Consider the following 14,717-nt stretch of genomic DNA (forward strand, 5'->3'; position numbering starts at 1 on the left):
AGGACATTGCTTTTGAAGATGCTTCATGTTTTCAAGCAACCTCCAGATTTGTAGGAGAGTCACAGCAGAATTTGCCAATAGATTTCTTAATGTATTTTAAACCTGAAGGATTAATCCAAAAATAATTTTGATCTGATGTGGAAGTTACTCAGCATTTATCTTCATAATTTTTGAATGATATAGTTGTACCCGAACTTCTCGACTCATTTGTTAGTGGTTTTTGTTTTGGAAGTAGGAGCACATTTTCCAGTAAGAAACCACAGTATGAATACTGGGTTGTTTTCCCAAAACAGTTGGTGAAAGCTTAGTCACGTTGACAATGAGAGTCACACATGGTACATTTGCAGTGTAGTTGTTTACTGCTTTATTTCATTGCTGTTCATGTAATCATCATAAACTCCTATGAGTTAGGTATGTCATAATCCAGAATTTACAGAAGAGGGAACTGAGGCACAAAGATACAAAGTAGCTTTTCCAAGCTCATGAACAAAGTAGTGAAGGAGCTGGGATTCAGGCCTAGTAAGTGTGACTCTAGCATCTACAGTGGTCCTCACTCTGCACTGGAAAAACCTCTCAATTACTCTGAACGACTGTGCTAAACTGGAATGGAGCAGCAGACTCTTCTCTCTCTTTTCTCTGCAGACATTAGCCACAGGGTTCAGAGTGCTGATAGTGAGATGAGCGTGCACTCTGTGTCTACCACACTGGGAATTAGATATAGATAATAAATCACTGGACTTGGAGTCAAAAGACAAGGCTTGGGGTTTGGCCCTGCCATTAATCTAGGGCAAGCCTTCTTATTGCCTCTATAAAATGGGGGTAATACCACAATTCATTTAGAAAAGCAAATGATATAAAATATATGAAAGTGTTGTATACATTTGAATGTTTTAACAGATGTGTCTGTGGTGGTGTTTGCTATTGTTCAGTCCATGTGAGTACAATGCTTGACTATCTGTAAAAGCATCCTGAAGAGATTTGGTGGCCAGCTGAATCCCACCTCTATTAGAAATTGATTCTGGGGTGATTCACATAGTGAACAATCAATATGCTTATTAATCAATCAGCTAAATGTTATGGAACTTTGTGTTCCTCTTTGCTCTAAACAGGCTAGATAGATTAATATTTTGCATACTGAAGGGATGAAAACTTCTCTAATAAAGCTAAAGGATGGGATGGGGGGGTGGGAATCTAAAGCAGAAAGAAGCCTCTTTTTTTTTCATGGGCAGGCACTGGGAATTGAACCCACGTCTCCGGCATGGCAGGCAAGAATTCTGCCACTGAGCAGCCATCCCACCACCCTAAGAGGCCTCTTTTGAAGAATGAGAGGGACACATGTTCAGCAGGAATGTCCCAGAATCTTGACAGTTAATATGTTCTTGCTATTGCAGCATTTCTGTGGAGTACCAGTTCTGAATGGTCAATAGGTATTTCGTTTTAAAAAAAAAGTTAGGAAAGACTGACTTAGGCAAGATTAATCAAATTATTGCTAGCTAGCTAGCTAGCTTGTATGGGTTGTTTAATTCCATCGCATCCCAGATTCATCAAAATGCTTGTATGGATTGGAAATCTCGGAGAGGAACATAATACAGCATTTCTCAACCTCACTTGACTACAGAACCCCCTCTGTCACCCCCCAGAATAGCTTAACGAATAATTTCTCATGGAATACATTTGAGAAACACTTCATTTTAAATGGACATTATTTTAAACACTGAAATCCATTGAAATTTCCATACAGATTTAGGTTTGGCTAAGCGCATAAAATTCAGGCACTATGCTAGTTGCTTTCACATGTGTTGTCCAATTAATCTGCAAAGCACAATTCCCTGAGGGAGATAAGGAAATCAGGCTTAAAGCATTTATGTAGTTGGCTGGGAGTCATGGAGTGAGTAGCACAGCCAAAGGTGAATCCTGACCTCAAAGCTCCTTGTGTTGACTCATGCTTTGGCCTTCATTACTCAAACACAAACACGTGTCTGCTCTCTAGTCCAACTTGAGTTTCCAAGGTGATCGGCAGAACTCCCAAAGTAGCTTCCATATGTCCCCAACTTGTTCAGCAAAAGCACCTGGTGGACCACACAGTGTAACCAACTTCTGCTAAGGCTGTTTTCTTATCATGTCTTCCTCATTTGTCTTTTTCTTATACGATCCCCCCAAAAAGGTGGACATCGAAAGGAAAGTTGAGCAATACTGAAGTTCTTGATAACTTAAGCTTCTCCAGCTACTAGATAATTCCAAATACTCTGATTCTTCCCTCCCTCTGGCTACCCACATTCTAACTGTTCCATTATTCATTACTGGCTGTAAAAGATCAAGGAGAAAAGAAGTACTAAAGAAAAGGTATTTCTAATAGGCGAACTTTGCAACGCTTTAGCAGCTTTTATGAAACACCTTGCAAGGCACGAGTTTGAAATTAGTGGCTAGATAAAGCTTTCACATTACCTGCGAGTCAGGAGTCAAAGTGTTTGAGTCCAGACTTGATTTAGAAAAGCATAGAGTAAGGGACAGAAAAGAGCACTTATTAAGCACCCACTGTGTTCAGATGTTTTATACATATTATCAGATTTTTAATTTTAGTCATTTGGCATATGTCTAATTCTCCTCATTTTATATATAATGAAAACTGGGACCCAGAGAAGCTGAGTAACTGCCCATAGTCACACACTAATAAATGTTTGCAAGGTGAGCCTGAACCCAAAGCACTTGTTTCGGGTGCTCACCACGCTGCCTCGGGGCTAAACACTCTGTTTTCTCTTTATCATGAGAAAAAAAATGAAAGCACAGGTGTTCATAGCATTAGATTATGGAGCTTAATAGCATCATCTTTGAATTTTTCTTCGACTGAAAAATATTTTTTAACATTTCAATTTTTGTAAGTCATGTCTTGGTTATAAACGAAGATCTAGTTATAAGAATATTAAGAATTTAATTACAATTTTAGTTTCTATAAAACTTTTCACTGAGAAGTTCAAAATACTTAATGAGCTTTCATTAGGGTCCATTTAACCCCTTTGAAGTACAGGCTCATCATTACTGCTTTGGGAAATGAGAAAGCTGAAGCCCAGCGAAGCTAAATGCCCTTTCCCACCCTTGTTGACCTGAATTCATGTTCCAAATCTCAAACCGGTATTTTAACCTCAAATGCATCCTTCAGTTAGTTCCTTTGTATTTATGAATCAAGGGGCCACAAGAGAAAATAATGAAAAGCATATATTTCTGATTCAAGAACAGGGTTTCTCAACCTCAGCATTATTGACATTTTAGGCTGTCTCTGCTTCCATGGCTGTCCTGTGCGCTGCAAGATTTGGCATCATCCCTGACATCTGTGCACTAAATGTCAGTGGTACAGGAGTGCCCCCACACCCAGTTGTGACAAGTAAACTGTTTCCAGACATTGCCAAAAATTGAGGACCACTGTCTTAGAAAATAGCATGTGTTTTTTTTTTAAATAATGATTTATAGTAGATTGCTCTCTCATCAATGCCATAACTCTCCTAGTAGTCTCTAATAGTAAAAAAAAAAAAAAAAAAAAAGGAAGTAAGAAAAATCCAGATCAATTAGAGCTAGAAAGAAGATACAAGGATCCTCTGGCTTAGCATTTTTTGAAATGTGTGAAAAAGCATCATGTTATTAAGAATGGAGAGAAAAAAGTTTCAATGGGCAATCGAAACAGCGGGCTAAAAAAGATTCATTCATTTAACCCATATTTATAGAGCGCATATATGTGCTAGACACTCTACAAGGGACTTGGAATATATCGGTGAACTAGAGAGCCCGGCTTTCTTGGAGCATATAGTATGTAAGTAAAGTAAATACTATGTTATATATGATAGATGTTTGGAAAAATAAAAACAATTTGCTTAGAATAAGGGGACCATGGGTGCTGGGCTTTTGAGGAAGGGATGCAATTTTAAGCTGGTCTGTTTAAACAGCTTTTCTTACGATTAAAGTCTTGGAATTAGTGTCAGGGGACCAGAAATTTCACCATTTCTAATCCAGTTTCATTTCCACTACTCCATTCACAAGAGTGGGTGTTTGTCTTCATATTGAATCAGCTTTTCTATTGAGATGAGCACCCCAAAACTACCTAGGTAAGTAGTTCTTAACTGGGGATCATGTCCCCCCTGAAGGGATATTAATCAATGTTTAGAGACATTTTGATTGTTACAGCTGGAGGGGAGATACTACTGACAGCTAGTACGTAGGGGCCAGGGATCCTGTTAAACATCCTATAATGTGAAGGACAGCCTCCTACAACAAAGAATTTCCTAGTCCAAATTGTCAGTAGTTCTGAGGTTGGGAAACCTGACCTAGGGACTTGAGGAGTTTTCACCTTCTGCTGAGTGACTGAAACAGCGGGCAAGTGGGTTTCATGTAAAGTGTGTCTGTAACCTTCATTCTAACCCTAAAGTGTGCGTTACCTAATGATCATGGGAGAAATCATTAAAATATGAACTTTGAACTAATCCTTGTTTTCATCCAGACGTTTTCAGATTTCTCAATATGCATATCTCTGTCATGGGCTCCTGTGTCTGCTTATTTACATGCTGCCAAACATGCAGCTGTTTGACTTGCAGAAAGCGCTCCCAGGGGATCGATTGCATCTCTTACTTTTCCTCCAGGTGTTTGTGTAGCGTTTAAGCAACCATGGTCTTATAGTGGAAAGGTCTTCTCAAATACGATATTTCAAAAAAACAAAAAAAGCACATTTGAAACATATGTTGCACATACCATGTAGGTATGCGAGTGCTTTGCCAATTAAATATTTTTCTGGAAAATATATAGCCTGGATTAAATGTCATGGCTTTTCAATAGATCTTTATTTTTTGTAGTGAATAGCTTTAAGAAAATAAAATATGACATTGGGTAATGATAACCTGAACCCCTAGCATTATGCAACTTTCTAATGGTGCATCGGGGAAATGCACTCGCATTCTCCAACACAAGACCCTTTGTTCTTTGAAGCTGAGCATCCCTTTGAATAGTTTCTTTCTGTATCTAGAGCAACCATCCAATTGCATTCAACTTTAGGCCCTGAGGTTACCTGGATCTGCAAAATGAAACTGATGAATTTTTGCCTGTCATGGTTAGCATCAGCAATGGATTGATGGCCAGAAGAATTGAACATTGAAGTGCTTTTGAACCTACTAGAAGCTGAAATCCATCCAAATTTATCTATTTTACTCTTCTTCCCTGCCCTTCTTTTCTTCCTTTTTATTTGTCTTCTTCCTTAATCCCTCTTGCTGCTTCCCCCCCTTTCTCATTTACCTATATCCTTTAAGAATTCTTTGCAATGTGTTATTGCTATTGGCATTTGTAACATCCTTATTGCTTATCTTTTAATTCTTTAAGCATAATCATTTATTTCCTTACTTTATGATTTATTTCATGCCAGATGTGCATTTTGCATCAAAGACTTATGAGAGTCCCAGTTCTTTTTAATATAGAGATTCCATTTTCATGTAAAAAATTTTATGAAGCCTAGTATGCCAGTAATGATCAGTTTCATGTCTATTGATTAAATATATATTTTATATAGATTCTTGAATTCCTTGTGAAATTATATGTTCTCTTCCTAAACCTACCCTTTGGTGCATGGCCCTCAGGTTGGGAATCATTGTGGTTGAGTTTATTTTGCTGAAAGGTAATATATAAGATTTCATATCAATGTCTTTCCCAAAAATGAATGCTTCTTTGAACTTAACAACTGCTGGATCCTTTCCTTTATAAATTCAAGTTTCAGTCCCTTTTCTGTCATTAGTAACTGTGGGAACTTTGGCAAGTCTTTTGGCCAAAAAAAGACTTTCTTCATTTGTACAATGAAATTATATTACTTGCCTTTCTGCCTTCATAGCGTTCTTATAAAAATCAAATGAGATAATGCTAGTAAAAGTTCTTTGTAAACCAAAATGTACCAAACAGACATAAGAAATTTTGCTCATAGGTTTAGGTTGATGAACTACCTCTGCCGCCATGACATGAATCACTGGCTCAGTCCTCCAGGCAACAGAGAGTCCCTACGAGTTTCCTATACATTTCTTATGATGTCTCCCTTTTCTTTTTCTTTCTTGCACAGTTTGGAATTGAAGTGGTCTCATATCGAATGGTCACAGACTGAGTATGAGGTCTGTGAGAGTGTGGGCACATTGCCCTTGGAAATTACCAGAAGAGGATACTCCATGGACTCAGCCTTTGTGGGTGTAAAGGTAACAACTCTAACAGTATCCTGTCAAGGTAAACTTACGCTGCTGGTTGGAACCATTGATTATTTTCTTAGAACAATTCAGAATGGCTGAGGAAATTTCCAATTCTAGGTATGTCACATTATTCTGAAGAGTCTAAGCACAAAATCCCCTTGTCCCTCCATTCTTCATCCAGCTTCATTAATTCCTAGATATGATTTGTTTGCAACCCATTTTCAAATCTAGTCATTGTTTCTAAAAGTCTTTAGTTGTGAATTTGATTTCACAGGGCTGAATAGCCAACCTAGTGAACTTGGTTCAAATTCTGATTTGGAAAGAGTAATTGTGTGTAAGATATTCCTAGAGACATAGCTACTGTGTAGGGTACCCAGAACAAATTTCTGTCCCCAGATGACTTCCGCTTAGCATGTACCAAAACCACTTACCCTGGTCTCAGTGGATGAGGTAAATCAGGAGACTCAAACCTATCTTAAGAGTAGCCCAAGTCATGCAACATTAGGAGAGTATTCATCAATACAGACACCCTGAAATAAATAAGCGTTTTGACATAATCTTCTATTCAACTCAGTGTTTATTTTCATTGAGAGAGATGATCAAGAGCAACCTATGGCTTCTAGAATTGAAGGATATTTTTTAGGAGTCACTATTAATGGTTACTTCAAGAGAATGAGAGCATGAAACACAAAAGATAGAGAATGAGTCTTAAAGACTCCTCTCCTCAGTCTGCTGAAAACGGGAGAAGTGGCATCTCTGTTAACTCTCAGTTATAAAAGTAAATTCAGATCATCCTTGGAATCTTGGAATCTTGTGTACCTAAATCCTATGATGTCCAGACTCGGTATTTATCTCCGTTATAGATACAGGCTCTTTTTCCCAGATCTGTTGGTGCTCTATTGTTATCAAAGTAGCAGAGAATCCAGTATGTCCTACAATTTTCTGACAGATTGCTTATGGAAAAGGAAATAATTTGCCTGCATTGTTTTCTAATAATCCTCTGGTCCTCCAAAGAAAGTGCCATATGCTCTAGTCTGGAGTTTTGGGCCGCATAGCCATTGGCCTTGCCAGGTGGAAAGAGCATACATGGTGATACATGGGTCCTTTTGTCTACCTAATCTAAATGCACACTGTTGCACCTGCCAGCTGGATGTGCAGATCTTCATCAAACACAGTGCTTGCAGATTTCAGCAACAACTCTACCTAGAGTCCAACCTGCTGCTTTACACGAAAGCTATTGGCTGGCTACTCTATTAGGGGCAGGTCAAAGCAAACACACCTTTCTCTGCATTGTTTGCCATGGCTTGGAGCACGTGCCTACACCTGATAAATTTCTCCAGTCACCTTGCCTCACACCATTCCTTTCCCCAAATAGGATTCTGTAAACTCAGCAGTGCTAAATACAAGATAATTGCACTTGTGAGAACCATGCAGGGGAATGTAACTTCCAGCATATGGTGGGTTCAGGTGTACAATGGGCTGCCTTCTCACAATGAGAGGTTGTTCAGGAGGGGCCTTGGCATGGTAGACAAAGAATAAACAGATGCTTAGGAGGTAATACCCTTCTTCAGCAAAAATGTTTCCACTGCAGGCCCATTCATAGATGATAGAAAATTTCATTGAAATGGAGTTATTGTCTGAAGCCAGAGAAATAGGAATTTTTATTGTATGCTTTTTTTCTTTTTTTTTGCATGGGCAGGCACTAGGAATCGAACCTGAGTCTCTGGCATGGCAGGCAAGAAATAGGAATTTTTAAATTTTTAATTGCATGCTTCATTCCTTTGTAAGAGCATGCAGAAATATATTAAACCACGTTCCCAGCCATCTTAAACGTCAAAAAAAGTTTGTAGAAGTAAAAAATAACAACCGCCTGTTGTGCTGACAAGGGTTCTCACTCAGTGACCTAGTTTTAAAACCAGCCAAGGATACTGTTCTTAACTCATTTTTATGGTGCCCGCTTCATTGGGAAAATGAAGGCATGCACCCCAGAGTCCTTATGTAGCCTCTTTGGTTTTTAGCCCTGGAGTTGAAGTGCAATGGAGCAATCAATAGTCTCAGCCTCTTTAGACTAGGGCTTTTTTTTTTCTTTTTTCTTTTTTTTTTTTATCACTCACTTCTCTGGGAGCTTCTTAAATTCTTGGTGTCCATGATGCCTTTGCTTGGCAGTTCACCATGTCTGTCCATCCACAAAGCTTTCATTCATGTCAGTGAAGAGCCATGGTTTCATCCAGAAAAGGAAATGGACCAGCATTGTTTTAGTTCATCTAGTCTCAAAGCTGGCAGTGCCCTGGAGCTTGCAGGCTACCTCAAAGCTAGCTGATACATCATTGCACAAGTTGTCAAGAATACCTCTTTTTTCTTCTCCTCCTTACTTCTTCCCCTCCCTTTCTCCTGAGGCACTATTTTAAAAGCAGTTGGGGTGGAGGGAAGGCAATGAAGTAAAATTTCACTCTTATCAAAGAGAAAAATATTGTTTATAATTTATGCTATTTTTTTCCAATAACTGAATCATTTGTGAAAGAGAATAAAAAAAACTTTACGTTCCGTTGATATTAGTCTAGCAAAAAGTTAGCGTTAAGAAGATTGATAAAGCCAGGATCTAAAATGGATCTATAATAAAAACTCTTCATATCAAAAGCAAATTTAAAAGGATGATATGAGTCTAGTGTGATGGAAAGGCTAGACGTTTTGCTGTTATGGAATGTTTCTTTTTATCTTAAACAATTTTCTTCTCCTAAGGTCAATCAAATGTCAGCTACAGTTGGAAAAGATTTCACCATGACTCCAGCCAAACTGATTCAGTTTGACCCAGGTACCTTTTGTGTCACTAGTTTGTTTTCCATTTCATAAGAAACTCCAAAGATTGTGGAGAAGACAGGAATATTATGCCATTTCATCCAACTAGAATTTCCTCAGGGAGGGCATATCACGTCAAGAGAAATGAGTTTGGACTTGAGGTTTTGCCTTCATATGTATGTGTGTGTATATATATATATATATATATATGCAATTTTATATAATTATTCATTTAAAATGAGAAGAAATCATAACAAAATATCAAAACAAGAAGTCTAGAAAAAGAATATAATCTTGAAAATTAAAGGCCTATCACAAAAGACATGATAATTTAATTGCCTTGTATTTTGAGGGAAAATTTCAGAATATTATATTCATATGGATTTCTAAAGGGTATGTTTAAATGATCCTTCTTGGAATAGGTTGCTATAAGGAGATTCCATGGGAAATTTTTTTTGCCATTAAATACCTTATATTTTGTTTTAAATTTTTGGAAACATTTTGCTAGTTGCAAAAGGGAGTGAAAAAATATGGCATCTGCTATCAAAGATGTTCTATGTTGTGGAAAATAAAGTCATGGAAACAATTCAGTGCATTTGTACAGAATGAGCCATTGTTCTGGCTAAGGAAAAAAGTGGAGGGCTTCCTAGGGAAGGTGGCATTCTGAGCAGGTGGGAACAAAACAAAGAAGCCCAAGCCAAAGGATGAACACAAAAGCACTGACACATCTTTTGGAAACTGCGACCTTCCCTGGCTTCTGTGGACAGGGACAGGCAGCTCTTCCTCACCACACTGCTTGGCTCTCTCCACTTCCCTGTGGTCTTGCGTGGACCTGGATCACCTGGCCAGAGGCAACTGGAAAAGGCCTTGAGAAGCAGCCAGGAATTGTGGCTCTGTGCTTCTGCCTCTAACGGCAATTGGCCTAGTCTAAAATTTTGCCATTTTCTGCCACTAACGCATCGTGTTTCTGGCAAAGACAAACAAAATGGCTGAAATACAACCACCATCCCAATACTGACCATCTTAACATAGGAAAAAATAGTTCTTTGTAGTTCGCCACCAGTTGCATGATGTTTGCTGACCCTTAAATCTGACATGCAGCAGCCCACATATTGCCATGGACCTCCTTTGTATGGTACTTAACTTTCTGACTTGCATAATGTATTTTTATTTGATGTTTTCTATGTCTGGGTTTAATGCTGACCCTCAGGCTGCTGCAGGCTCTTCTGTTCTGGTCAATCCAAAGATGGAAGGGTTGGATGCATTGGCACTGTACCACCCCATTTTTGTCCTTCGTGTTCCGGCAGTTCATTCAGCCTTCTTGCTTCCTGAAAGACACGTCTTTGCCACACGTCATCTTTATTATTTGAAGTCTGTTTATCACAAGATCAGGAGAGATTTTGGCTTCCAGTAGGTCTGAGTCGCTCTCTAAACACTTGGTTTGGATTGATAGGGACTAGAACGCATCATACTAGCCTCTGAATCAACCTCCTTGGATGAGATTCCACTGGATAAGATAAATGTCCATTAGTGTAGGAGAATTTATATGCTATTTTGAGTCAGCACTAATAACTTAAGTGGTTTCTAAGTAGTCTTATGATTTAGAGATTATTTTGACATTTTAAGAAATCTCATAAACCATATCTTATAACTTAAAAATCAACACTTGACTGTTTCTCATTTTGAAGTTCATTAGCCAGAAACTGTTTCATAAACTGAGGTCTCGTTTTAGAGAATTTTCCAGTTCTCCATGTCTGCAGGCCCCATAAATGTTTATTGGTATATTCCCATATTGTGAATCTTCGCCTCTTTGGGTGTTTCCCTCTCCCCTGTGCCCAGAGCAGACTGTTCATTTCTTTAAAAACAGCAGCTTCTTTGATTGATGACAAAGGAGAGAGTAAGCAAAGACAATAGGATATTACATGTTTGAGGAACTCTTGGGAGGAAGCCCGAGACAATTTTCAATCTAGTAAATTATGCTCACGTAAGCTTGCCCTACAACTATTGTGCCAAACCAAAAACTAACCCAACTATTTTGCCTTCAGCTATTGTGATGTATCTTGAGTTGAAGTGCTAATATGCTTAGGAAAATGATTGTTTTCAATCATTACTTTCAAGAAAATATTTGTTCTTGAAAGGTTTCTTGCACCCTTAATTGAGATGTCATCATTCCTCAGAGTCAAAATGTTTTCCAAAAGAACAGATCTTTAATGTGGCATTTGCTAAAATGCATTGAGAGTCTGTCTTTCAGCAGAGAGACTTGCTTTGCAGGAAAATATCCAGGAATCAGCCTATTCTGTAAAGTGGGATATGGCTGCATAAAATGACATTTCCTCTCTCCTCTTCAACACCTTTTGTTTTGTGGAATCAGGCGCCAAGTTCAAGCTTTCTGAAACGGCTTCTGTATCTGTGACTTAACAAATACTTTGCACCTTGAGAGTAGGGAAGAAAAGAAGGACCTTACTTCCAATCTCTTTAACCTAAAAAAAAAAGTGGGCCTATGAGCATGAAAATGAAGTTGAGAGGCAGGAAAACAAATCAGAAACAAACAAAATTTGGAGTAGAGTTTCTCTCCATCTGCTTCTACTCTGTAAAGCCCAACCAAATCTTTGTGGACTTTTTTGTTTGGTTGGTTTTTTGGTTTTGAGTTATTTTGTTGCTGCTACTGTTGTTTTTTTTGTGGGGATGGGGGAACCACTGTAGTTTTTGTTTGTTTAATGAGGGCATTTGGTTGGGGCTTGTAAATATTTTTCTGTATTCAATTTTTATTTGAATAATTCTTAACTCGGTGGGCTTTGAGGGTCATAGCAATTCTCTGTGTACTAGAAATCTTAGTGTTCAGGGACTTTTCATTGTCCAGCCTCTTATCTCTTCAGGCCAGTTTTAGTGTAACAGCTGCCTCTGCGATCTCTCAATTTATAACCTCACTGCCCGTCTGCCGGGGACCCCAAATAATCCCACATTACACCCTCAGATTTGCTTTTCTAAAATGTCCACTTTCAGTGCTTCACTTCTCCATCCAAGAGTCTTCCTTGTTGCCTAAAACTTTACAATCTGAACCCAACCAGGTGGTGTCTGGAGCTCTGTGCAGTCTGACTACAAGGTGCCTTTGCAGTCTGCTCGCCTCTTGCCCACTGAAGTGCATCTTAATCCCAGCTGGTTACTCTGCTCACCTGTCCCTGCCCTAGGTCTCTGCTCTGCTGTCTTACTGCCTTTGCTTATGTGGTTTTCCAGTTTCTTCCCCCAAATCCTTCCAACTCTGGAGCCACAATAACTTCTCCTTTCTCTGAATATAGTATTTATCCTCTAGTCTGTATCTTTTGACAGTGTATATTTATATGTCTTGAATACTTATTTGACTTTTCTGGTATTCATATCTTATCTCATGAGAGAAATTTGCGACTCATTTAGGAGAGGGCCTGATTTATGTTTCATTTGTTGGTATTCTCCACAGCATCTAATGCAGCGGTAAGCACATAGGAAGTATGACATATATATTTTGATGGATTGCTTCATTTATCCATGAGCTGCTAATTATATAATAGTTTCTATTACGTGCTTCAACCTCTATTTTTGAAAGACTATGAAAGTAATTGATTTAAGAAATCAGTCAATACTGATCGTTTGACTAATAAGCTGTCAGTCAATTTTTAAATAAAATTATCCCAAATACAGCTAATTTTTTTCCCCTCTAAGTACGGTGAAGAGTACAAGAAGTGAGCAGTCTCATCCACTGGCTTCTACTGGGGGTTGATGGGACTTTGATTCGCATGGAATCCATGCAAGGCTTACTTTCAAAAAACAGGCCATCCTGCAGATGGCACAGTTGAGAGGCATAAATCTCTAGAAGGCAATCTGCAGGTGAAAACAAGCCCAAACTTTCAGAGTAAGTTAGAAAATAAAATGTTTAACCACCTCTAGGTAGGGGATCAAGGGAGAGAAAGCACTCAAATACAAGTAGTTAATAAGTATATGACAAAGAGTATGTTTTTTTAAATAGCCCTAGATGGTTAAACCTTAAGTTGCTAACTTGAGCTTCCTTTCTCCACTGAACAGTATTCCTGCCACCACTTTCTTCTCTAAGCAGACCCAGGGGGATGCCTAATAATCCACGTTACAGAAACTGGTCAGTATTAGACAATCTCAGAGGTCCCTTCCTGCCATAATCATCTGTTTCTGGGGCTACTTTGCTTATAAGAGGCGACAGGAAGGCTGGAGATATGTTTATAACATCAAAACTATTCTGTATTAAGTTCACAAAATTACTGTGAACCAAGCTTGTTGTGACTCTATGAATAAAGGCAGACAGAAGGAGAAAAAAAAAAAAAAAGATTGGCTCAGTCTATTGCTAGAATCCCCAGACCGTAAATTCTCTTTAGGAGGCTCAAACTATTGAGTATTACATTATCAGAAAAAAGCATTTTGTGGGTTAGGAGGATCTCAGAAAGTAGGACAGCCGATGCATGCAGCTGTCCTTAGAAAGCAGTCATTTCAAGGGTTCCATGAATAGCATGAAGTACCATCCAATAATTACTTCTAACTGTCTGCATCCACATTTTAAGATTTTTGAAACATTTAAGGTTCTTAGATTGCAGTGGTGGTATTCTTAAGAAGAGAAGGAGCAGGTCAGGAAAAATTGAATTTTGAATCTCATCTACTAACATTTTTTTTTTTATCCCTTGCATAATGCAACTTACTTTTTTTTTTTTTTTTTGTTACAGTGTTTGCATTTAAACGGAATCATCATTGTCCAGTAACAAATGTGGTCTTTTAATAGTATTTGGGAGAACAGCAGGACTTCAGTCTGTTAGTAGGAGTACAATAGCTCACTCAGGCTACGGCAGTCTAGCTGTAGACATGTTAATTAATATATTTCTCTGACACCTAGGTGATTGAAATAGCAATTAAAGAGTAATTAAAATGTTTACTTCTTGTAGGAATGTCAACTAAGATGTGGAATATAGCAATTACCTATGACGGATTAGAGGAAGATGATGAGGTCTTTGAAGTAATTCTGAACTCCCCTGTGAATGCAGTTCTTGGCACAAAGACAAAAGCTGCAGTGAAAATTTTGGACTCAAAAGGAGGTATTCTTTTGATCCTCATCTTGAAATCAGGAGCAGTCCTGGAGCTGGAGCTGCTTGCTTTCAACAGCCAACAGGCTTGATAACGCCTTCAAATCAAAATGCTTAATTTCTTGTCAAGAAAGCAACCCCAGTCATGATGTAGAGCCTTTATTCTGGTTTCTGCTTCATGTGGTTTTCCTCCTGCTAAGCACTGTAGCTTGAGAAAAGCAACAAGTCAGTGCCATAGCTGTTTTTTTTTTTTCTTACCCATTTGTTGTTCTCACTGAGGGAGAAACAATGTTGGTGTGGGAATCTATCGACAATTATTTTCCCCCAGAGTTTGTAGGGCTGTGATTAACTTCCGCTGTTAAAGAGAGCTCTCAATGCCTAAAATCCGAGCTCCCACTGTAGTCTGACCAGAAAAATTCTAAGAAAATGAGGAATTGGAGAAAAATAGATGTGAAAGATGCAGCTGGCTTAGGGATTCAGGGGCAGCTGGAGAATGTTAATGAACGACTTTGGTTTGCAGAGCCAAATGGGTCCTGGATAGTAAACACTAAGAAACAACCTGTGGACTAAATAAAATAAAGACCAAAGTCTTCCATGCTCTGATTTTTTTTTCCCTGCTAAGCACCCTCTAGTTATTTGTCTCTTT

General features: G+C 38.5%; 1 protein-coding gene across 8 annotated transcripts in view; it reads left to right on the forward strand.

Moving 5' to 3' along the window:
* Positions 1–14,717, forward strand: part of FREM1 (FRAS1 related extracellular matrix 1) — a 164,014-nt gene that overhangs the window by 133,559 nt on the left and 15,738 nt on the right. For 7 of the 8 annotated variants that reach the window (XR_013170415.1, XM_077148152.1, XM_077148154.1 and 4 more), the window contains 3 exons: positions 6,080–6,209; positions 8,940–9,012; positions 13,934–14,083. Coding sequence is in view for 7 of the 8 variants with exons in the window: in XM_077148152.1 (XP_077004267.1) it covers positions 6,080–6,209; positions 8,940–9,012; positions 13,934–14,083 (353 nt within the window). In the remaining variant the exon portion in view is untranslated. Of the gene's footprint in view, positions 1–6,079; positions 6,210–8,939; positions 9,013–13,052; positions 13,123–13,933; positions 14,084–14,717 lie in introns of those variants that run through there. The other variant, XM_077148156.1, reaches the window with a different exon arrangement.

The sequence above is a fragment of the Tamandua tetradactyla genome, chromosome 2 (genome assembly GCF_023851605.1).
Source record: "Tamandua tetradactyla isolate mTamTet1 chromosome 2, mTamTet1.pri, whole genome shotgun sequence".
NCBI lineage: Eukaryota > Metazoa > Chordata > Mammalia > Pilosa > Myrmecophagidae > Tamandua > Tamandua tetradactyla.